Source organism: Pollachius pollachius (assembly GCF_949987615.1).
Source record: "Pollachius pollachius genome assembly, chromosome: 16".
In the NCBI taxonomy this organism is placed as follows: Eukaryota; Metazoa; Chordata; class Actinopteri; order Gadiformes; family Gadidae; genus Pollachius; species Pollachius pollachius.
Genome location: NC_136949.1, coordinates 8,433,651 through 8,457,091, shown reverse-complemented (window position 1 = coordinate 8,457,091; position 23,441 = coordinate 8,433,651). Strand labels below are relative to the sequence as shown.

Below are 23,441 nucleotides of genomic sequence, written 5' to 3'. Positions count from 1 at the left end.
ATACATTATCATGTTTGTTAAACTTGGATGGTTTGTGTTATTGTTTACTGTTAAGGTTATATTATATCAGTACAAAAAATTTTGTGCTGCAGATTAAATACTTTGAGCAATATTGATTTTGTGATTATTGGAGAACATGGCCTGCACCTGCGCGCTTGTGTGTGTGTGTGCGTGTGTGTGTGTGTGTGTGTGTGTGTGTGTGTGTGTGTGTGTGTGTGTGTGTGTGTGTGTGTGTGTGTGTGTGTGCGCGTGTGTGTGCTTGTGTGTCCGTAAGTATATTTAAGGAGCAGGTAAAGCTGGCTTAAGTTGGATGAATGTGTGATGCGTTGGGCCAACCTGTAGGGTCTAACATACATACGGTAGTTGAATAACATAGACATAGTCATGGAAATTGGCATTGGCATCAGAACAAATGCCATTTGTAAACACTAATCACTATAATTTGAAGGTAGGCTATTAAACAATTATAGGAAATCGTTCTGTCGTGAAAGTTGGAGAACGGAGAAGCCGTGAACCCTCAGCACCTGTATTTAACTGCGCCTGCGCTGCGTTGTGACTGGTGCTGACCAATTATGTGAACCGGGCCCTCTGTGTCACAATGCAATCAAGCACATCTGGTCTTGCAAGAAAAAAAAAAAATAAGCGATTAATCAAATTATAAAATTGCTAAACTAAATTATTAATTAAATTCTGAAAAGAAAATAAAGTCAAAAAAGTCGCCCATACGCACTTTCGGCGTATTATTTGTAGTTTTTTCAAGTGACGTGGCTTACTCTCTTTTCGTCTCTCCTAATAATGAAACGCTCGAACACACACGTGTAAAGAAAGGTCCCCTCCCGATAATAAACCTTTCACGATAAAGACCCACAGCAAGTTCATAAAGAAGAACGAGTAGCTTAGCGGATCAAAACCTAACAATGCATTCGGCCAACTTTAATCAGCGAAATACAACCACCAAGGTAACTTTCAAACTCACAATGCTATTTACTATTAGCTTGTTAAATGCTAATGCTTGCTGTCAAAGGTAACGCGAAAATAGTAACAACGAATACAACTATATATATATATATATATGATTTTTCATGAAGTTTTTGTTTTTTAACAACAAAATGGAATATGATTTATTGCACGTTTTATTCAAGAAAGGTCCTCGTACTCGTACATGCTCTAAACATGGCGCGTTCACCATAGATAGTGGTCAACACGGTGGGACGTCAACTTCACGTTGACTGTATTATGTTGTAAACGTTCAGATTAAGTGCCTAGAGTTTTGGTTATTAAGCAGTGGGCAGTGGATATGCATAATTCTTTAATGCGGTAATGTTTATATGGGGCGATTCAGGGCCCCTTTGGTTGCTTGGCTCTACGAATGGAGGATATCATCGATGGTGGAGGGATTCGCAAAGAATTGGTACAACCTGGAGAAGGCCCACCTATACCCAGAGAAGCTTCAGTATTGAGTATTTATACACACACACAAACACCCACACAAACACACCTGCTCGCTTGGCTTTCTGAAGGGAATGATGTCATCACCACATTCTGGGCTTTTAATGTGATTATAGTGTCTTCTTTCTGTACAGTCCGTTACTCAGCATTTCTGGAGTATGCGGACCAGCCCTTTGATAACAACAACAACTTCAAGTACCCACGACTGATGACGCTAGGGCGAGGTCAGTCATTGCCTTCAAGTGGCTTCGAGATAAACACATTCCAACTAATGTCATAGAATTAGACACGGCATTGCTCTACCATGCAATACTATATACTATCCTGTCGTTGTCATCACTTTGGTTGAAGGGACCGCCCACCTGAAGTCTAAATTATAGTACTGATGGTATTTACTGTTTAGAAAATTCATTTAACCAAAGCGACTTAATGTGACGTCAGTTCTATGTCGTTAAGCAGAAGGTAAGTTGTCATCTGCATCAAGGATGCCTACAGGTAGCACATATGGGAAGGCCAACAACCCACTCGTCCACTTCCGTGTAGTACCTGCTATATATCGTCTCTCCCAGACATCACCCTGGCTGGATTGGAGCTGGGTCTGATGACCATGAAGAAGGGGGAGTTCTCCCGCTTCCTCCTCCAGCCACAATTTGCCTTCGGGGAGATGGGCTGCCCCCCTCTCATCCCTCCCGCCGCCCCAATTCTCTACAATGTCCAGGTGATGGACTTTTTCGATTCCGCCCAGGCCAACGGTTTCCTCGCTCTGGAGCCGGTGAGTGGACTTAAAATATGTTTTTTTTCTGAAGTGTCAAGCACACTATCGGTGTATCGTTTTACAGACACAGGTTTTTGTTACAGTTTGCTGATCTCTGACGATATCTTTTCTGCTGTCTTGCCAATTAAATTGTATGATTACTCTGTTAAAAAAAGAATAGGTGAACTGGACAATATGATCTTTAAAATCTTTTCCATCATTTCCCATTAGTCTTAAATTCCCTTCACTGATGGATTAACTATAATAAATTGTACTAAATTGTTGATTCATCTTGATTTGAATCTTTACTACTAATTCTGGTCCATTGACCTACCAAACTGCCACTCCTCGTCCTATCGAGAACTCTTCACAACTTCTGTAACCAAAGACGACTCGAGAGCTTGTGAAGTGAAACCTCCATATAGCTCATCGTCGGTTGGTTCTAACCACATCTTGCGCCTTCCCCTTCCTAGGATGCCCAGAATTCCCTTCCTCTTTCTCTACTCAGCAGTGTGGTGAATACACTCCGCAACTTGGGTAACCGCTCTTTCAACCAGGGTCGTCATGACAGAGCTAAAGACTACTATAAACAGGTAGAAGCTAGCCGAATACATCCGATCAGTCCTTCAAATATTTGAATTGTACTTGGCAAATTATTTTCTTACACTTTTTTGTCTTGTTTGCTTTTCCAATTATATTCACAAAATGTCATTTGTTCTGCCTGTTTAAGCCAATTAATGAATATTCTATTGAGCTAAGAGAAGGAAATGATCATTAATAGACGATTGTTCTCAGGCATATACTTATGTTTCTTTAAGGGGTAATGTAGTCAGGAAAAAGGGAGTTATGACCCGTGATGCAGCCTCCTCAACCCTTTGGCTCTCAACAGGCGACGGCAGTGCTGATGACCAGGCTGACGCAGAAGGTGGACGAGGGGGAGGTGAAGGCCTTGCTGCTGCCCCTCTACCTGAACCTGGCTCTGACCGAGCTACGTCTGGAGAGTCCTCAGAAAGCTCTGAAGTATACAAACCGGGCCCTGGAGATAGATCCCCACAACACCAAGGCTCTGTTCCGCAGTGGGCAGGTAGGACAACGCTTTCTTACTGTAAGATTACAATTACTGAATCAATGGTGACATATTGCTGTTCCCTTGTCATTTCTAAATTGATTACTGTGAGCAGCCATGAGAAATCACTAGTTTTGGTTGAGAATACAGCCAGTCCTAGAAAGAATTAGTTCTAGGCAGATGATCCTTTCTATGTACTTTCCGGGGTCAGACAAAGTAGTGTACATAATGACAAACCATTGTCTCTTTAAAGCACCTGATGAGGTGATGATGGTTGCATTTTAACATGCCATGAATGTCGTACCATGAAGTAGTCCTGTATGATTTTGCCATAGCCATTTGTATTTTTTTTCCACAGGCCTACATGGACAAGCATGAGTACAATCAAGCCCATAATGTCCTCATCATGGCTCAAGCTAAGAAACCCTTTGACCGTGACATTAACAATCTGCTGATGAAGGCGGCCATGTAAGTAGGCCGTTGACTCCCGCTTCCAGTTCCTAACATCAGGCCAATTGATCTCCTCTTAAATGTGTAGCATGTGAAGAATAAGGGAAGTAATACCTGTAACTATTGCTCCATAGTGCATGAGTATACAGGTTATACAGTAGCTAACTTGTTGTAGTTGATTTAAGTGTCACACATTAATTGTTTTAGCAGGTTATTTCCCAGCCTGAAGAGAATGTTTGCCTTTGCTCTTGTGGACTCTGAAGGAAAAATGATACAATTGCATGGGTAAATCCAAATTTACCCATGCACATTTTTTTATAATAAGCTATTAGCCACAGTTATAGTTTTTTTCTGGAGGTGTGGAGTCAGTTAAATGTTGTTCAACTTAGGCTGGTCAAAAAAACTTGTTCAGTATGTTGTTCCTACTGGTTGTTGTAATATGGGAAACCTTGTATACAGACATTTAAAATAGCCAAACGTTCACGCTCATCAAATGCTGCTACAAATGGAATGTTGTCAAAAACATGCACTTTCCACAAATCGTTTTTATTAATCGTTAATTTAGGTCTAACAAAATGGATCTATTTCTTGCAGATGCTATAAAAAGGGCCTGGATCAGCAAACAGAGGTGTACACCAGGATGTTTCAAGCATTGAGGACCTGAAGAAAGAACCAAGGACCAACAAATGGTGTACATACCGCCCAAAGATGTCAACGTTTCTCCACATCGTTGACATCTATGGGCGTTATGTACACCATTTGTTACCCTGGTTGTAATAAAAACCAGGCTGGGCGATATTAAAATGAAGACGCCTTTAGTACATTCATTTCTTTGTTCTCTTTGTCAAGTTGGGTTTTTGTGATCTGCCAAAGTATGAAAGAGGTTTGTGTTTGAGGTCTGTTATGTAATAAAAATATATATGCACTTAAACAGTGTTTTATTCCTTCTTTTATTTTCATCTTGGTGAAAAAACTAAGCGATGAATATCAATCAGTTCCCCACAAGCTTGAGATTCTTGACCCCAAAGCCCCACATATACATGACCAAGGGCGTAGGAACCGGGGGGGACGGAGGGGACGTGTCCCCTCCAATATCGGAGACAGGCGCATTTGTCCCACCTAAAAATTATACCGGATCTGTCAGGTTTCCGATATGTGTCCCCCCCAATGTTAAACTTATTCCTATGCACCTGTACATGACTATCCCAACTAATTGAATACAAGTCCGACATTTTTGGAACATTAGCTAAATCAAAGTGACGTACATTTTTGGAACATTAGCTAAATCAAAGTGACGTCATGTAGCAACGTCACCTAACTTATTCGGGTGTGTCAGATATTGATTGTAAGTGAAAACCGCAAAGGAGCAGAGAAGGCTTGATGATTAAAGGGGAGGAGGGGGGAGGGTGGAAAAGAGATTGCCTCTGACTGATCCAATCCTCTTGTCAGTAGTGTGCGTCAACCTGTTTCAGTATTGCACTGCACGCATGGTCAGTGTGATGTGCAGCGTTGACTCGCTTCTTGGAGGGATCTTTAATCGCAATGGTTTCTAGGCTTGCTTACTACCTTCACCTCAGGTAAAACCTCCACGTTTTGTGATGGCATGTAATGATGAACATATGTTTCTGCGTTGGATGTCGGCACAGGTTTGACCCGTGTAGTAGATGTTTGGTGGTGAATTCGGTAGTGTTTTAAACTTATATGAATAACGAATGAATTCCTCGTTATTCATTCCTAAATTCCTCCGAAACGGCAGTACCTTAAATATAACTAACAATGAAATGCCGTGTTAAAGAATTGATGTTGCCATATTTCTTCCAAAAATGTAATTCGGTATTCTAAGCTGGTACCTGGTATTGTATTGTATATATGTATATTTTAAAATATATAAATATTAAATACCCCTTTATCACATTCCCATATGCCATTATTTGTGGGATAGTGTCGCTTTAACAAAGCAGCAGGGGGCGCCACAATCCACTGTAATCCCATGGCTCGTGTGCACACCCTCTCCGTTACAAGTAGTTTGTTCAGCCAATCCCAGTGCGCTATTTTATCTGCACGGCCGCCTCTGTCCAGCCATGACTTGTTCAGGAAAAGTGGCAAAGAAGAGAGGGACTGGAGGGAGATAGGCAGCGTTCATTGTTTTCAAAATGAATCGGTCACAACACAGTTCGCCAGAATGCATAGATAGATAGTGAGCGGAAAAAGATCAGGTCAGCCGCACACTGGTGATTGGGTGTGCAATGACAGCATACGAATAGAGAAAAAAAAAACAAGAGGAAGAAGATAAAGAAAATTGAATATGAGTCGTCAGCAGCAGGAGTCCCAGGGAGTGGTTTTGACGGGTTACTGTAGCAACACCGAACTACTGCCGAAAAACGGAATAATTGCAGCGGACCCCGACCCAATGCATCCGAGGTACGGTACATAGAAGTGTGTCTGCAAGTGCCCGGTCTCCGAAACTTCCCCTGAAACTAAACGGAGCAAACGCATGCCTATCATATTCCACAGTGTGATTCATTGACTAAAGGTGACTGCGTGTGACTATTGGAGTGACATAATAAGAGCAATTGAGCGAAGGTCAACAAGCGAGCTTTGGGTGTACCCATTTGTTGAGTATTGTTGTTAAGACCAAGTTCACTAATATTTACATCATTGAAGGAAACGTGTGTGTGTGTGTGTGTGTGTGTGTGTGTACATCATGCAGGAACATGTTTCCTCACTGAATAGCCCACCGTTATGTGCATTAACAGCTTTAGATAGCTAATCTGGCCTTGTTCTATTGTTTGTAGCTAATGCCTGTAGGTAGTCACCTCTGATAATATATTATAACTAGACACACAACCTAAATGTATGTTATAAGAATACTGTGTGTGTGTGTGTGTGTGTGTGTGTGTGTGTGTGTGTGTGTGTGTGTTCTGCTTGTATATGTGACTACTTGTGAGTGATACAGCGCGTGTTCAAGACATAATCAACGCACACAACATCAGAACATATAGACTGATGTGTGTGTGTGTGTGTGTGTATGTGTGTGTGTGTGTGTGTGTGTGTGTGTGTGTACGTGTTTGTTCCAGATGGCCTGTCCAGCTTGCTGGCAAAAAACAGCGTCACATTACAGCCAGCCTTTGTGTCACCTCTCCCAGCTGTGTGTGTGTGTGTGTGTGTGTGTGTGTGTGTGTGTGTGTGTGTGTAGTCGCGTGTCCTCCATGTGTGTTTGTGTTGGTCCTGTCTAGGTTGACTTGAAGGCTTAGTTTTGTGGCCCATTGTTTCCCCCTGACTTGACATGAGAGACAGGGGCAGAGTGGCTGTGGGTCACAAACCCTCTGCTTACTGTGGTCTTCCTGCCTAACATGGGTTGGAGGAGGAGGAGGAAGAAGAGGAAGAGGAACTACAGTAGCCCAAGTAGAACTTTTGGTTCCTGTCTTGCTCAGTCGGAAAGAATACCCACCTCTTGTTGTTCCTTGTTTGTTTCTGAATGGTACACAACGTCTAAATCGAACCAATTCATTTTATTTAGTTCTGCATTCAAATGAGTCACTGGTCATCATTGGTCCATCTCCAGAAATAATTGCAGCAGTTGCCGTAGCAACGTTGCTCTTACTGTGGTATTATTCCAAAGCGGTTTGGCCGTTACCATGTCGTTCACCAGCATCTGTCTAACGCTGGACGCCCGCTCACACAGCAGTGCTAAGTGGATTCACAGAGCTATGACACTTTAACTGTGAACCTGAGTGGAACGGCTGCATGTTCACATCCTGCGCTTGTCCATGCTGGGTAACACACAGCCTCAAGCGAATAACTGTGTATGACAGGCCCTTTCCCCTCCATGTGAGGATTATACCATACAGGTTTTGTGTCTAGGATTCAGTGTTAACAATAAGAAAATAAAAAGTATTGCTGAAAGGCTACTGAGAGGACATCATTTTGGAGCCATTCTCTGCAATAAGCTGCTGAAAATCCCCTATGGGTAGGGGAGAGGATAATAGTGGTTCAACGAACGGTACTGAGTTCAATCCCCAATATCTGAACCCTACCTTTAGGCATTCTTGTGCAAGATTGAGATGATGTGAGCCTAACTCCTACCTGCATCTTAGTTACATGTGTCTGAATTCACTCTAAGCCACAAAAACTGCCAAATGACTAACTAGCAAATTGGTTGCTAGGGATCCAAATGAAAATCCAGGGCATTTTTAGGTGGCAAGCAATGTTTTTACACCAACGTATTGGTCAATTGAGGCAGAGGCTCCAGAAAGTTGGGCTGCAGCAACATTTATGGCATTTAAACGTCATAGATATGCTGCACGTGTGGGCATTGCAAGATCTGTTGTGTCACGCCGGGAGACACCATTTGTCTGTTCATTCAGTGTGTGTGTGTGTGTGTGTGTGTGTGTGTCTTGAATTCACACAGCCTGATCAACAGGTGCCAGCTGACATCCGTGAGACAGTCTTTCTCTGTTTAGCTCTCTTTGTCACTCTTTTAATGAATCACGTGCACACTGCACATACACACTCATTGTACTTTTTCCTCTTCGCCTAAATCACTCCATTAAGTTGATGGCTTTCAACAAGTGGTGATTCAACTCTACCACGGCTGATCTAGAAGTTGATTTTGAATGAGAAATGTTGATTCATATGAACAACAAACTATTAATTATTTATTTCACACACGTTTTAACATTACAATGATTTAATTTGCGGGAATATTCAGCAGCCTGGTTTGTTCCTGGGACCAGTTTCCACATGAATTTGACTAGGCCCATTTCCCTCCTTGTGTTTCATCACACGCGACCAATGGTAGTCGCTGATGGCCAACCCTTGGCAGGTGATAAGAGAAGTGTGTAGATAAAGGAACAAAGGATGGAAAGCTTTATTTTTTTATCTCTCTCTCTTGCAATGACCGCTAAACAGGTGTGGCTGTGGTATTGTTCTGCTTATAAAAATCTCTACCATACTAAGAGAAGCCTGAACAAATATAGTATTGATGCAGCTATTGTCTTTCTATAATGTCTATCTTCTTAAAAAAAAGTATGTGTAATCTGAAGCTTTTTCGAGGGGTGTGTGAGTGCTGTTTAATGGTTTAGTCATCATTGGCTGAGGCTGTCTTGGGTTAAATTCTTAGCGTGGCAGTTAAACGTGCGAAGTAAAACGTGACTCAGTTAGCCACAGAAACTAAGATAAGGGATTTCCTAGGACACATCCAGCATCATCAGTGTCAAGGGACCAATCATTTCACTCAATTCAGTAGAGCCCTATCATTCACAAAGTACCCTATCGGAGCTGTAAACACAAGTGTCCAATGGTAATCACAATTACACAGTGTCAAATTTCATAGTGTCCACTAAATGACGCATGTCGCATAGATCGATGTTGTAACCTGATCTCTAGACTTTATGTGTCTAAAAATAGTTTTGTGTGCTTGTTTACTCAGCTTAGTTGTATAGTTCTGAGCTGAAGCCATATTTTATATATAGCTTGCGCTGGGAATAAATGATTAACCAGGTGTGTGTGTGTGTGTGTCTGTGTGTGTGTCTGTGTACGCGTAGGTGCCATGCACTAGAGTTACCAAACCATGGCTTGTCATCCTGTTGCAAGCAATGTCTTCCTAGCTTAAGAAGTGTGTACGGATGTCAAAAAGTTTGTGTGTAAATGGGCTCCCTTGGTGTTTGGCCTGGGGTCAGGTGTTCCTGGTTCATAATGCATTCCAGATAATTCCAAGTTAATGAATATCAAGTTACTGCTATCGGTATGTAGTTAAGGCCCCCGGTTGTAGTGACGGAAAGTATGTAAAGTAGCCTAGTCTGACTGGGCCTGGACACTTTTTTACCAATGACCCATTCAGCTGTACTAGAAGATGAAAAATAATCATGTACTTTGGGCAGACGTGCCTCAAAAAGGCTTTGACCCACTTGGAGTGGGAGAGAGTATTAAATGAGAAATGTTGGCGTCTCGTTGTAATGTTGTAATTTCCTGCCACATCAAGGAGGTTGGGAGACTGGAGGAAAGAGCGGAGCTATGTGAAAATGCAGAATCCCTTTCCTTTTAATACATGAGAAAGAGAGGGACACAGGAAGAAAGCGGGAGCTTTATTGTACAATCTGACCACTATAATTGGACATTTTCTTGTAAAATGGGCAACGTGACAGATTTACATTGTCCTTTATCCAAATCGACGATACTTTTGTCGCAGTTGGAGATCTGACCTTTTGCTGTAATCTCCCTGGGAACACTGTTTACAAAGTAAGTGTAACACTCTCATGCGCCTGACACTCTGTGTCCTCTATGTCTCACTACACTGTTGTTTATACTCTTGCTTTGTTCTTGCATAGCTCTCTGCAATATTTCATGTATTGTAACATAGCTGTATGGTAAGTAGAACACAATGACACCGCTAATGGGTGGATAACTAATGAGTGCGGCTCATTATGGCTACGGTTGGTTTTGGACCTATCGGGTTTCAGCCATTCAGTTTGTGGAGATAAGCCCCAGACACTTCCTTAGTGTGACGTCACAGGGTCCAGTGGGAGGCCAGGTAAACACACAGAGGAAATCACCTGGGTGAGGAGAGCAATTAAGTTACCTTTTAGTATAACACGAAGAAAGAACCTTAAGAAAATCAAGAATAAGTGCATATTTTGGTTGTGCAATTGTTGGTAATGGTAACATTTTTTAAACCTTTTCAGCCCTCTGTTTTATTTGTTTGAAAGCTGACCCAAGATGCATGTAAAGGCATTAGCTGGCCATTATTTCTGCCAGTCTACTCCATGCAACCGCTAAAGGGCCACTGAAGGTTGCTGACTTTGATTTTTATTCAAAATAATCACTGTGTGAGTAATCGCACTGATGCCCCAGTTCCCCTTGACACACACACACACAGGCACACACACGCACAGACGCACACATGCACAGACAGACAGTACACGCACACACAGTGCTGAGTGTGACATTCTTGTCTGGTGTCCCCTGTTGTCGAGGGGCAAAAATCTGTACAGTGTAACTCGTGTTTAACACAATTTCTGTCACAAAAGGCTGGTTAAGTTCTGTCAAATTAGCAACTCCTAGCAGTAACTTATTGGCTTAATGATTATTGCAAGCTGCTAATATAGCAATTTACTTCCCAAATGTTACTGTTGAGTGGCATTGAATTAATTAAGTCGTTATCACTGTGGAGTTCACAAGAAATTTACACGTCTGAATTGTTAAAGTTCAATGCCCAGGTGTTTTTTGTTTACCGTCTTTCAAAAAAAACCGCCCAGCATCATAAGCTTGCAATTGTTCTGACGTAATTGTGAATTGTGTGGGTGCGTGTGCACATGTGTGTGCATGTGTGAACAACACACAAGTACAGATGAGGGAAAAAGTACAGCATGCTGCTTGAGCCTGATAAGAAAATGTGTGAATAATGATGTTATCCTTCAACCCCTTACATTTAACCTGAAACCAATTCTCTTTAGAGTGGCAAGGGAATGCCAATATTGCATCTGTAAGCACTGCAATCAAGGAAGGAAGGCAGGAAATCCGCTGTATGCTATGATATTCTTAGGCTTAAACTTATTCGTGGTTGTTTCAGAGAAATACAAATCTTAGGCTAGGCCTGTCTGTCTGTCTGAATATCTGAATATAGTCTGTGATCTTCCTGTGTCTGTCAAGTTACTGCAAACTGAGTGTGTCATCCCGTGTCGCTTTGCTTCGGTTTGCTTCGCTACTTTCTGTGGTGATGATGACCTTTTCAGGACTATCCACGCAACAGTCTATGCCTTTCTTCTTTTTGTCAGTGCTTATGGGCTCGTCCCTTACCTCTTAATAAACCTATCTTGTCTTTTTGTCTGTTTCGCTGTCTGCCGGTCTCTCTGTTTGATTGTCGGCCCACTCAGTGTGTGTTAGTGTGTGTGTGTGTGTGTGTGTGCGTGTGCGTGCGTGCAGTGTGTGAATGGCTTGTTACTCTGTCCCATCTGACTGACCTGAGCCGTGTCGGGTGTCCAGTCTAACCGCTCTCTCTCTCTCTCTCTCTTCCCCCCCCCCCCCCCCCCCCACCTCGACAGCCGCAGGATGGGACACTACAGTGTGCAACAGAGCAACACGTCGGAACAAGGCCTCAAAGCCACCAGCGGTGCCGCCCAACCTCCGTCGCAACAGGCCAGCCCCGTCTGCACCCGCTACCCCAAAACACATCCCGGCAGCAGCCCCAGGTCGGACGCCAGCCCCAGGCTCCGGCCCGGCTCCCACCCGGCCTTCCAGCGCTGCAACTCCCAGGTGGATTTTTGTTGTTGTTGTTTTATATGTGGATTAATAAAGCGTTATCTTATCTTGTTTTATTTCATGCTAGACTGCGGATTCATTAATGATCAGGGTCAACGCTGAGGAATGTAAAGGCCTCATGCCTCACACCTTTTCCATCCCCCTAATAAAAGGGAGACAGGCAGTCAAACACCCTCACTGCTACAACTTAAGTGGCTACCACACTGCGAGAAGAAAAGTGTGGCCATTCCTCACTGGCCCTTCCTGTTGAAGGACAGCTGTGTGGCTGTTTATGCCTCAACGGTTGGCTTTGTTGACCTGTCCTTCTTTTTCGCTTCACTCTGCTTATTGTGTGCGGAACTATTTCACAATTAGTTTGTCTTAGTTTTGCATGAATTGTAGAGCTTAAAATATCTTCCCTCTCAGTTCACCCTTTCACATAGAGTTTTAAAGGCATCCTGACACATTTGTATTGTGTGTGAAGTGGGTTTTTCTGTCTGGATCTCTATCTCTGTATCTTCATACCATGCCTGTCCATACAGGATCCAGCATGTTGTCAGTGTGTGTGAGTTTATTGGCTATGCTTTCTCTCTCTCTCCCTCCCTCCCGTTCATCGTGTCTCTCCAAGTCTCTGATTGTTCCCAGGACCTCATCTCCGTGTCGTCTCTCTTTGTTCTCCAGGACTCTCTGGGCGAGCTTGCGATGGACGACTACTGGCGGGAGGTGGAGAACATCTCCTGCTCTGGGGGAGGTGATGGGGGAGGCATGGGGAGGGGGGAGTCTGGGGGAGAGATCCAAGAGGACGACCAGCAGAAAGTTCCAGAAGGTACGTGCGGAAAAATGCGCGGGAGTTATTTTTTCGTTGTTTGATGTCTCTGAGGCTCACTGAAGGGGAGTATTTATCACTACACCTACGCCGTAAAGATACCGTGTTTATTTTATAACGAAACCTTGTGTTGTACTTTGTCCTGGGAATGCCTCTCCTCCTAACGACGTGCGTGTTTATTTTGGTGTACCTGTGTGTCTATGCTGTAGTGGATACAAGACTGAAAACCATGGCATCAAAGTACACAGACACACAGACACACAGACACAAATACATATAGACACACAGACACACGCACACAGAAACACAGACACTTGTTAAATTAGAATGTTGTGACCATCTTGTGTGTGAGTGTTGAAGAGGGCAAGGGAAAGGAAACATAGCAGCTCTGGTACCTTATGTTGATGGATGCTAGTGTTGATCTTCCAGATTCCAAGTGTTAGCCATTTAGAATGCCCTTAGACCAGAGCTATTGTTCGCCAACACAAACACTATACGTCCTGTGTGTGTGTCAGCCCTAACGGAAGTTCCTCCTTCCCTTTCCTGGGCAAAGGATGTCCTTATCCTTATGTATTTAAAAGTATAGGGATGATGACAAAAGTAATAATCGTATCTTTCCGTTGTTATTCAATTGTCTCCTCTCCGCAGAGGGAGAGTCGGAAGAGGCGTGGCTAGCGGAGGCGGGTCTTACTGGGCTGTTTGATGATTCGCTGACTCCGGACCAGGATCAGGTGTGCATCATCTTGCTACTTTGTTGACATTCTTGTGTCGGTTGTGAACATTTTTAATGCATGATATGATTTGTTTCTCATTATCTACTCATCCAGTCTGAAATGAGGGTGCAATTTTTAACAGCTGACGGAAAATTAGCAGACCACGGGAAATGTTAATTGAGAATATAAGTAGACGGCATTGCAGATATGTCTGCAACATCCAACACACAGGCAACTTACTCCACAGGGAAACCGATCTATCCGTCATACAGCTGGCCGGACATGCCCACCTGAGGTGTCAGCTTAGGGCCGATTTATCAGAAAATGCTTGAGACGACAAATCAACAACATCCCACCTTGGTCAAAACAATAACCGATAAACAATGTACATTGTGATGGACAGGAAGAGGACAGCGCCGTCTTCCTGTCCACGCTGACCCGGGCCCAGGCGGCGGCTGTTGAGCGCCGCGTAGTCTCGCTGCAGACGCTGAAGCGACGCAACCGCCAACACGCCCCCGACGTCAGGGACATCTTCAGAGCCCCCGAGACGCACACGCCCACTAAGGCATGTATGATGGGATGGGTGAAGAGCAGGCTCAAGAGACAGCCGAAGTGGTTAAGGAAAGCGTGTGATGATTAACAGTGCATGACTGAGGGTATGGGATAAAACAACGCTGAAATAGCATTCACGTATGCCAAGTGCATTTTGGTTTTACTCTGTGTTTTCAGACATATGCAATACAAATGTCATGTACAAATACAGCATTTTTATTTTATTTTTAAGTCTTGTTTGATATTTTTGCTGGGATTCAGGTTAAGGTTATTGTTATATGCTTGTATAGAAGGTTTAGGGTTATTTGGACGAATGCATTGATACTTGTGTGTATTGCCTTTGCTAACTTCGGAGTCACCTTGACTTCTAGTTAAGAAGAGTCTGTCCACTAATTGACAGACAAGATAATGTGTAACTCAGAGGCAGCCAACTGGCGCATGGTTGAACATGTATGTTATATTTTGTTAAATATTGACATGCCGTGTGAGAATCTCACATGTCTTGTGCGTTGCAGGTTGACGAGGCTACCATTCTGGAAGAGAAAAGTGAGAACCAAGAAAAAGATGGGGCTTTTAATGGTATGTGAAGCATAAATACACAATGCTGTGAGTACACAGTGGCTGAATGTCCCCAGTTTGAACTCGGGACAATTTTCTTGCCATTCCAACATTTGCATTGTTTTGAACTGCAGCTCTCACTTTTAATTTTTAAAAAATGTTGAGATGATGAGATATTATTAAATCCATCAATATACTCCAAAATCCGACCGTGGCTCAATCCCTGTCTTTATCCACTCTTCTTTGCTTGAGGGAAAAAATGGGTTGGAAAGTAGAATTTAACATAGGGGAGCTGCAGTGGAGGCTACACCAGCAGTTTATTAACCTGTAATACTGTATGTAAATGTCTCTGCTTCTTTTGAGAGAAAATCATTTACTTCTCCTTACATTATGTGTCTTCTGACTATGTGTGCCTCTCTTTATCTGTCGGTTTTCCTGCCTGTCTGTGTGTGGTGAAGCAACGCACATTTCTGAAGAGATGGAGACCGAATGGAATGACAAGTTATCCTTCTCAGAGCAGGCACTCGATTACAAGGAACACAGTCAAAGGTTAAAGGTCGTGTCCAGTCCAAAACCTCTGCACTCACCTGATGACAAACTACCGGTATGTCACTGTCTCTCTATCTATCTATCTATCTATCTATCTATCTATCTATCTATCTATCTATCTATCTATCTATCTATCTATCTATCTATCTATCTATCTATCTATCATCTATCTATAATCTATCTATCATCTATCTATCATCTATCTATCTATCTATCTATCTATCTATCTATCTCTCGTGCACACACTCTCTCTCCGCCCCAGCAACGCCTTCATGTGAACAAATGCAACACATTTATACTCTTACTTAATCTATTACCTTCTGGGTTCTCATCCAACAGTTGAGCGTACCGATATTATTATATTATGATTTGTTTATAACCTATCGATACTACTGAAGATATATTAGTTGCCCTCATGAGATCAATGAGGACAAAGTGAGGCCCTCCAACAAAAGAAGAGAGGTAGGTCACTCACAAAAGAGAGACTTGGGAAAGTGAAGAGGACATAACTCCTGCGTTGTTCCCTATGTCTCGTGCCACGCCCTATTTCAGCGTGACATCGCCATGACAACAAAGGAAACATGTCGGTCGGTTCTGTGGTTTTCATCACGGGAGAGCGCATCCTCTGCTTTGTATTGCAAACAATAGTAGAGGGGAAAGGAAAATAAAGTCTGGGGAAGGACCAGTGAAGTATTCTCCCCCTGGGAGGAACAGAGACACAGAGAGAGAACCATCACAGGAGGTGCTAATGGCCCCAGAGCAGGGCTGCAGCCCATTGGTCAGAGGATTCAGCGGAGAATCTGATACAGCGCTTCCATGATTTGCCTCAACAGGAATGTTTTTTTAGTCATCGTATGTTAAAGAGGAGTTTCTTCCTTTCCGTTACTGTTGTCTGTAAGATCATGATAAGCTGCATGGTTATATTCCACGCTGGCCACAACGTTGTTGCCACATTACCTTTTATTAAAGTCTTTATTTAATCATTCGTTGATTTGTGCTTCCTGCTTTGTTAATTGCTTATTACAATACGCTTTTAAATATATGAAAATGACACTGGCACTCAAATATAGTGCATACATTAAGGGCACGGGAGGTATGAACAAATTTCCATTTGTTAACGATCTAAGTCAGTGTGCAAGGTACTCCTGAGGTGTTGTTTGTTTGGACTTTAGTAGTAGTTAGTTCGGTTGGTAGTGCTGAACTTTACCGCTACCTGGTGGCCATGTGTGGTAAATGGCATTTGAACGTGTTTGCTGAAGGATGTTGATTTGCTGATCCCTTTTCCCCCTCATTCTCCCCAGAACTTCAAGTTGATTCAGGATAAGACGGGCCAGACCAGAATAGGAGACCTTTCTTCACTGGATATGAAAAAGGTAATTACTTACCAGTATTATGTGTGCCAGTATACTTAACATTAATTAGAACATGCATCAGGATTTCCTATGTATTTCAACCTATGTATCTATGGTCTACAAGGTGCGACGGCTGGTGCTTATTGAGATGACGGCCCTCTTTGACACTTGTGGGATAGACCCCAAATCCCACAAAGCTGTTAAAGTCAAGGCTAAAGGTAAATAGCCCTCACATCAGCCTCACCAAACACAGACTTAAACACACATGCAAGCTTAAACACACACTCATATATGCTTGAACACACATACTTGAACAAACAAGCATTCTAAACACAGAAAGAAAAGTATGCGTGACTAAATGGACATAAGCGGGAACACGTACAGGGTCACATCGAGGTGAACGTTTCCGTAGACCCTTAAGAACCTCATCCAGGCCAAGTTTACTTTCTACTTTGGTCCAATGAAAAATACGTGCAAGGATTAAGCCCAATGATATGTCACTAGAAGAACTGTTCAGATCTGCATCAGAACAGCTCTTCTAATATCATATCATTTTTGCACGTGCTTTTCATGTCTTTGCACCGTTTCCTTTGGCTGGGTCTTAACTCGTCTGATGCTCCTACAGAGAGCGGTCTTTTCGGCGTTCCCCTCGCCACCCTGCTGGATCAGGACCAGAGGCGGCTGCCTGGGAGCAAGGTGCCCCTCATACTGCTGAGGGTGGGTGGTCCGGTGCCCGGTGCTGACCTTTAAACAGCAGTCGTAGTAGAAGTCGTAGTAACATGACATTTGTTTGCCACCTTGCAATGTAGTCGACAACATGCAGACAATATTAGTGTCACATGCATCCACAGAATACATTTAAAGAAAATAGAATGAATTAAAAAGAGTTGATTTAAAACTAGAGAGTGGTACGAATATAAATATATATAGAAATTGCAGAAAGAAATCCTGTGAACCGGCTGTGTTGGTTTGACTTTGTATTTTGTGTCCTTTTCCTCCCAAGTTAATCAGTCATATCGAGGAGGAGGGGCTGAACACGGAGGGGTTACTACGGATCCCCGGAGGGGCCGCTAGAGTCAAGGTTAGACCATTTATCACTCTTTTTCATCGCAATTTATCACTCACATGTGATATATTCACCCACCTCACATGGCATTTTCACCTTCAGTTGCAGCATAGATCGTTGATGGGTATCAAACTTATTCTATAGCATATCGGTAAGAATAGATCTTTTCTTCGTACGATTAACGTGAATGCCCACATCCGTCGTTGTCTGTCCCCCGTATCTAGTCGGTGTGCCAGGATCTGGAGTCTGGTTTCTACGAAGGCGTGTTTCCCTGGCAACAGCTGAAACAGCACGACGCCGCTAGCCTTCTGAAGAAGTTCATCCGGGAGCTTCCTCATCCCCTGCTGACCGTCAAGTACCTCAACGCCTTCATTGCTGTCGACAGTACGTGGTTCAATGGTGTCAGTTGTGGCGTCAGTTTTATGGAGTCGACCTTCGCCGACCGCGATCGTTCTAAACACACGTGTGAAGTGGTTCTTTCTGATGGAAGGGAAAAGCTCGGCCCTCTTAAGTTATTATAGGAAGAGGTTGACCTTTAGTTGCTGGAGGAAATCGGATGTGAAAAGAAAAGATGATGATCTTGCAACACGCTTCATACCTTTATGGCTTCATACAGTTCAATGAGTTTTCACTGAATTACTTCACTGTTCAAAAACACAAAAATTGGGTCTGAAGTTTTTAACCTCCGAATCGTTTGTGTGTGTGTGTGTTTGTTTGTGTTTGCATGCAGAGCTCCCAACAAGGAAGCAACAGCTGCATGCCTTAAACCTGCTGGTTCTACTTCTGCCTGAAACCAACCGAGATACCCTGAAGGTACCCACACTCTTGTTTCTGTTCCTTCCATGGTTACCTGCTGAAGCCGTTTCATCCTTAGATAGGTATCCAACCTTCTTCTCTTATATCCTCAGGTGTTGGTGGAGTTTTTCCAACGGGTGATCGACCGTCAGGCCCAGAACAAGATGACACTCAACAACGTCTCCGTCGTCATGGCGCCCAACATGTTCATGTTCAAAGGGTACCGCTCCAAGGTTACCGGACAGCAGGAGATTTCCATGGCAACAAGCACTGCTAATATTGTGCGGCAGCTGATCAGATACCAGAGACTCCTGTGGACAGTAAGAGGCCATTGATGGAGTTAGTCAGATATACTGTGAACCTGTGATGTGATTTGTCATCGATTATTTTTAGGGGACTCCCTGCTATAGTATTTAAAGCGTGACATAGGGTTGTCAGATACAGCATACAAACATTTGACAACACAGAGCACTATACGATACTATACAATGGGGTACAGCCGTTATCTCATAGCAGAACTGCTGGTGTAGGCCGGGGGGGTGGTGGTGGTTAAGCCTAGCCCACTTAACTCCCCAGAGAGCTGTGCAAGGAATGAATCTCCCTCTGCCTCCTTGTCTTCTCCCCCACTAGATCCCCAAGTTCATCCTGACGCAGGTCCGACAACAGAACACGGAGAACCAGCAAAAGTTGAACAGGGAGGGGGCGGTGAGGAAGCTTCTGAAGAAGATCGCCATCGACAGACCTACCGAGAAGGCCGTTAATGAGGTGAGGGCTGTGATTAAATGATGCACTCATTCAACCTCCAGGATGCAGCTGTCATGAGTTAATCTAACATGTACTTTTAATTTATACAATCTGATGGAGCTTGGCTTTCACTTTCACGTGACATCACTTCCTGTGCACAAGAGAGTTGTGGTTGTTCTAATGTAGACCAAAGAGGTTTCCAGAAGATTCCATCCAAAACAACACTTGAGTCTATCAAATGGTTTATCACATTGTTTTTTGTTTATATTGTATATACACCACTAACAAGAGAGAGAAGATGAACAATAATTATAGTGATGCATTAATTGACATTTTAAGGTTTATATTGATTCAACCAGAAACAGACCAATGCATAAAATGTCTGATGAAAGAGTAGAATGCCAAATCAAATTGCTGCACCAATCAGATCGCTAGTTTTGGAATCCTTTTGTATAAACCAAAACTTAATTAAGGAGAGACCCGCTCTCTCTAGTCTCTTTAGTTTGTCTCGGTGTACTGGAGGTACTGAGGACAACGTCCTGGGTGGTTCCCATCAGATTACAGCCCTCCTAGACACTGACGCTTTCATGTTCACTTAGCCGTGTTTAAACCGTCGTCAGGTCTCTGTTTATATCTCTCTATGGCCTCACACCCACACGAGTCCTCCGCTGTTTTTCATTTATCGCCCCTCTCTGCCTCTCGCTCTCGGCCTCTCTCCCTGTGTCTATTTCTCTCTTTCCTGCCTCTCTCTGTCTCTGTCTCTGTCTGTATCTCTCTCTCTCACTCTGTCTTGTTCTGTCTCTCGCTGTCTGTCTCTCCCTCTCTCTCTGTCTGTCTCTCCCTCTGTCTCTGTCTCTCTCTGTCTCTCTGTCTCCCTTTCCCTCCCTCTGTCTCTGTCTCTGTCTCTATCTCTTTTTGTCTCTCCCTCTCCCTCTGTCCCTCTGTCTCCCTCCCTCTCCCTCTGTCTCTCTCCCTCTGTCTCTCTCCCTCTGTCTCTCTCCCTCTGTCTCGCTCCCTCTGTCTCTCTCCCTCTGTCTCTCTCCCTCTGTCTCTCTCCCTCTGTCCCTCCCTCTGTCTCTCCCACTCTCTCACCCTCTGACTCTCCCACTTTCTCACCCTCTGTCCCTCCCTCTGTCTCTGTCTCTATCTCTCCCTCTCTCTCCCTCTGACTCTCTCACCCTCTATCTCTCCCTCTGACTCTCTCTCACCCTCTGTCTCTCCCTCTGACTCTCTCTCACCCTCTGTCTCTCCCTCTGACTCTCTCTCACCCTCTGTCTCTCCCTTTGTCTCGCCCTCTGTCTCTGTCTCTCCCTCTGTCTCTCCATCTGACTCTCTCCCACCCTCTGTCTCTCCCTCTGACTTCTCTCACCCTCTGTCTCTCCCTCTGGTTATGTCTCTGTCTCTCCCAGCAGGGCTCAGTTGGTTTTATCCGGGTCCAGGCGCCACAGTTCAACAAAGTCTCCATGGCGGTCCAGCTCACCGAAGAGTTACAGGCTGCTGACGTGCTCACAAGGTTCCTGAGCCAGGACCGGTAATATATTTACACTCACGTGCGCACACACACACACACACACACACACACACACACACACACACACACACACACACACACACACACACACACACACACACACACACACACACACACACACACACTAGTTATGTATATATATATACACACACACACTCAATCACGTATCCCCCACTTTACTTTCATCACTGTGTGTTTCCAATTTGGAACTGAGACAGAGTTTCGTCACCATCATGCTAAACTTGAGAGACGTTTTGTTGAGAGGGGGAACGTTTACATCCAAAAACAGGAGATTCCTAATGGACAGTGTGGAGCCCTGACGTAAACATCAGGTCCCGTAATAGGCGGCTATGACAGCTCCAAATTTGAGCATTAGCTTCTAAACCCTGCTGTGTTTGTAAATGAGACGGTTTTGAGATGACAGTCTGCTTACAATGAGCCCCTGAATGTAATCAGTGGGGAACCGAGTTTGATATAAACCAAATGTTGTATATGCTTGAACGTGAAATTAAGAATTCAACTGATTTGAACACAACCCTGCAGCAGTCCAATTCAGTTTCTGTAAATATATATTTGCCGTGTCTATTACAGTGTTTAGAGTTGTACTTCAAAATGATTATCATTTGTTCTCTCTGTCTCTTGTGTTCGCTCATTGGTCCTCTCTGTCTTTTTGATATCTTTCCAGTTCAGTGCCTGTGAAGCGGGAACATTTGTGTCTCTATGAGATTGGTGGAAATCTCAGTAAGTGGAGCCTTATCGTCTTATAAGGTGGAAATACAGCAGCTCAACTGGAAATATAAGGTTTATCCTTAACTCCCTGTGTTTATATGAATTGTGTGTAATAGGTACAACCTATATGTGGGCAACTGGGCATTATCAATACATGGAATGACAAATTTCAGCATCACTGTTACTTATGGTCGTGGTGTTAAAGCTTTTTAGTGCAACACACACGCTGTGGACAAGCAATCTGGCAGATATGCAATACGACAAATATCAGAGATCATAAACGAGTCTATGGTTTATTTGAGCTTCTGACCTGTCAACCCTGATTGTATCTCTGCTCTGTGTCTCCATCCTTCTGGCCCCTCCCTCTCTCCCCAACGTCCCTCAGAGGAGCGGTGTCTGAACGAGGCGACGTACATGAAGGACCTCTTCCAGCTGAACCCCGCAGCAGAGTGGGTCATCAAGACTGTGCAGCGGTGATGAGACCCATACACCGGATTCCTGGACCCTCTCATTGGGCCCTGTTTTGGGGTGCAGCAGGCTCTTATTGTGGTAGAGATGTAAAATGGTTCTCTCTAGTTGTGGCTCTGTGTTGAAGATGACTAGGACTAGGGACTAGTAAGAGAGGGCAGAGCAACATAAGTGTGCAGACCGACAGAACCCTGCTGATGGCAAAAGGCATAATTTAGGACTAGAACGTGTAAATAGTCTGTGAATATGTTTTTTGGTTCCCATTTGCCTCATGTTCATTTGATGAATTGTACCCTTTTGTGACCACTATTTTCAGGTAAAAAAATGGTTCATTAGATACCATCGATTTACTGAATGCATCATGTCCTTATTTGGTAGTATGAAAAGCACTTGATAAAACCCCATATACTTCCTGTATTATTTTTATAATAATATGGCCACAGGACAGCAATTAGTTTCTATATGTAATCACAAAGGTATTGTGATTAAAGGCTGTTATTTGTTGAAATTATATTCATAACAAGCACACCATTTAAAATCAACCAAACCCTTTCATTGTTAAATTGATTTAAATTAAATCTAAAGATGAGTGACTGCATTTCTGAACCACTACCAATGACAACAGTTTCTGCCAAACATAAAGGCCTATACTGTAGAATCACAGTACTACTGGGAGAATCTACAGACCTAGGGGCTTTAGTATGAGACTACAAGAGACATTTCTGATAGTGGTCTAAGCACTTGTAGTTAGACATGTCGTTCTCACAGTTTCACATGTTTCAGTGTGATAGTGTTTCAATGTGATGAAATTGAATGAAATAAGTTTCATCCCATAGTAAGGTTAACCACGATTTGCAACAAGTATCTTATTTGGGACGTAGACATGACCACTCTGAAACACAAAATGAAAACATCAAGTTCAGGACAAAGATTGATGTTATGGTGCACTCAGTAATAAAAGATTGTTGAATGATTTATGAAAAAATGTCAAACTAGACTGACCTAGTTGACTTGAAAGATGGCTTATTGAGTTGGATCGGGATTTGAAGTCCTCAGTAAAAACGTTCAAATTACTTTTTTGGTGATATCTAAAAGTGGGTGGGAGGGCTTAACTTAAAGTGTGCCTTCCTCTGTGCAATTTGATGTCAATCAATACTGTTAAAAGGTGTAAAGGTGTCACCAATTTTGACGGTAAAGACTGCCACATCTTTACCGTGAATATTTTTTTCATTGAAAGATATATGCATTTGTATAATAACCACTTCTGAAATGACCACTAAAACTCTGTAAATAAATAATGTAGACTAATTATTGCCATTCTTGTTTGTATTGTCTTGACTTGGGCGCTTAAGAAGATGAATTTATGTGCAAACTCTATGTACATTCAAATATGAACGCAAGCCAATAGCCATGGGCCCATGAAAGTATTTGATCAAATAATCCATGTTACTATGGATATTATCCATTATTAGAAACATGCTTCACATATATCTCTATCTCCATATATATAAAAACGTAGCTCATAAACCAATGAATAATAATTAAGAAATGTAAAAGTAATTGTGTTTTTTTTTTTTAACTTGTATTGGTTTTCAAGCCAA

General features: G+C 43.1%; 2 protein-coding genes across 2 annotated transcripts; both read left to right on the top strand.

Moving 5' to 3' along the window:
• Positions 1 to 917: 917 nt before the first annotated feature.
• Positions 918 to 4,383, top strand: fkbp6 (FKBP prolyl isomerase 6; the record flags this gene model as incomplete). Its single annotated transcript, XM_079753910.1, has 8 exons — positions 918 to 959; positions 1,343 to 1,460; positions 1,584 to 1,673; positions 2,019 to 2,221; positions 2,677 to 2,796; positions 3,093 to 3,287; positions 3,628 to 3,737; positions 4,314 to 4,383. 8 exons carry the CDS (start codon positions 918 to 920, stop codon positions 4,381 to 4,383), a joined length of 948 nt encoding a protein of 315 aa, XP_079610036.1.
• Positions 4,384 to 5,848: 1,465 nt separating this feature from the next.
• arhgap18 (Rho GTPase activating protein 18) lies at positions 5,849 to 23,111 on the top strand. Its single transcript, XM_079753277.1, has 18 exons — positions 5,849 to 6,140; positions 11,762 to 11,972; positions 12,639 to 12,783; positions 13,432 to 13,514; positions 13,900 to 14,061; positions 14,564 to 14,627; positions 15,065 to 15,210; positions 16,457 to 16,528; positions 16,632 to 16,725; positions 17,133 to 17,224; positions 17,511 to 17,588; positions 17,798 to 17,957; positions 18,304 to 18,386; positions 18,482 to 18,688; positions 18,999 to 19,133; positions 20,522 to 20,643; positions 21,329 to 21,384; positions 21,758 to 23,111. The coding sequence occupies exons 1-18, from the start codon at positions 6,025 to 6,027 to the stop codon at positions 21,847 to 21,849; spliced, it is 2,118 nt and encodes a 705-aa protein (XP_079609403.1). The 5' UTR covers positions 5,849 to 6,024; the 3' UTR covers positions 21,850 to 23,111.
• Positions 23,112 to 23,441: the final 330 nt, after the last annotated feature.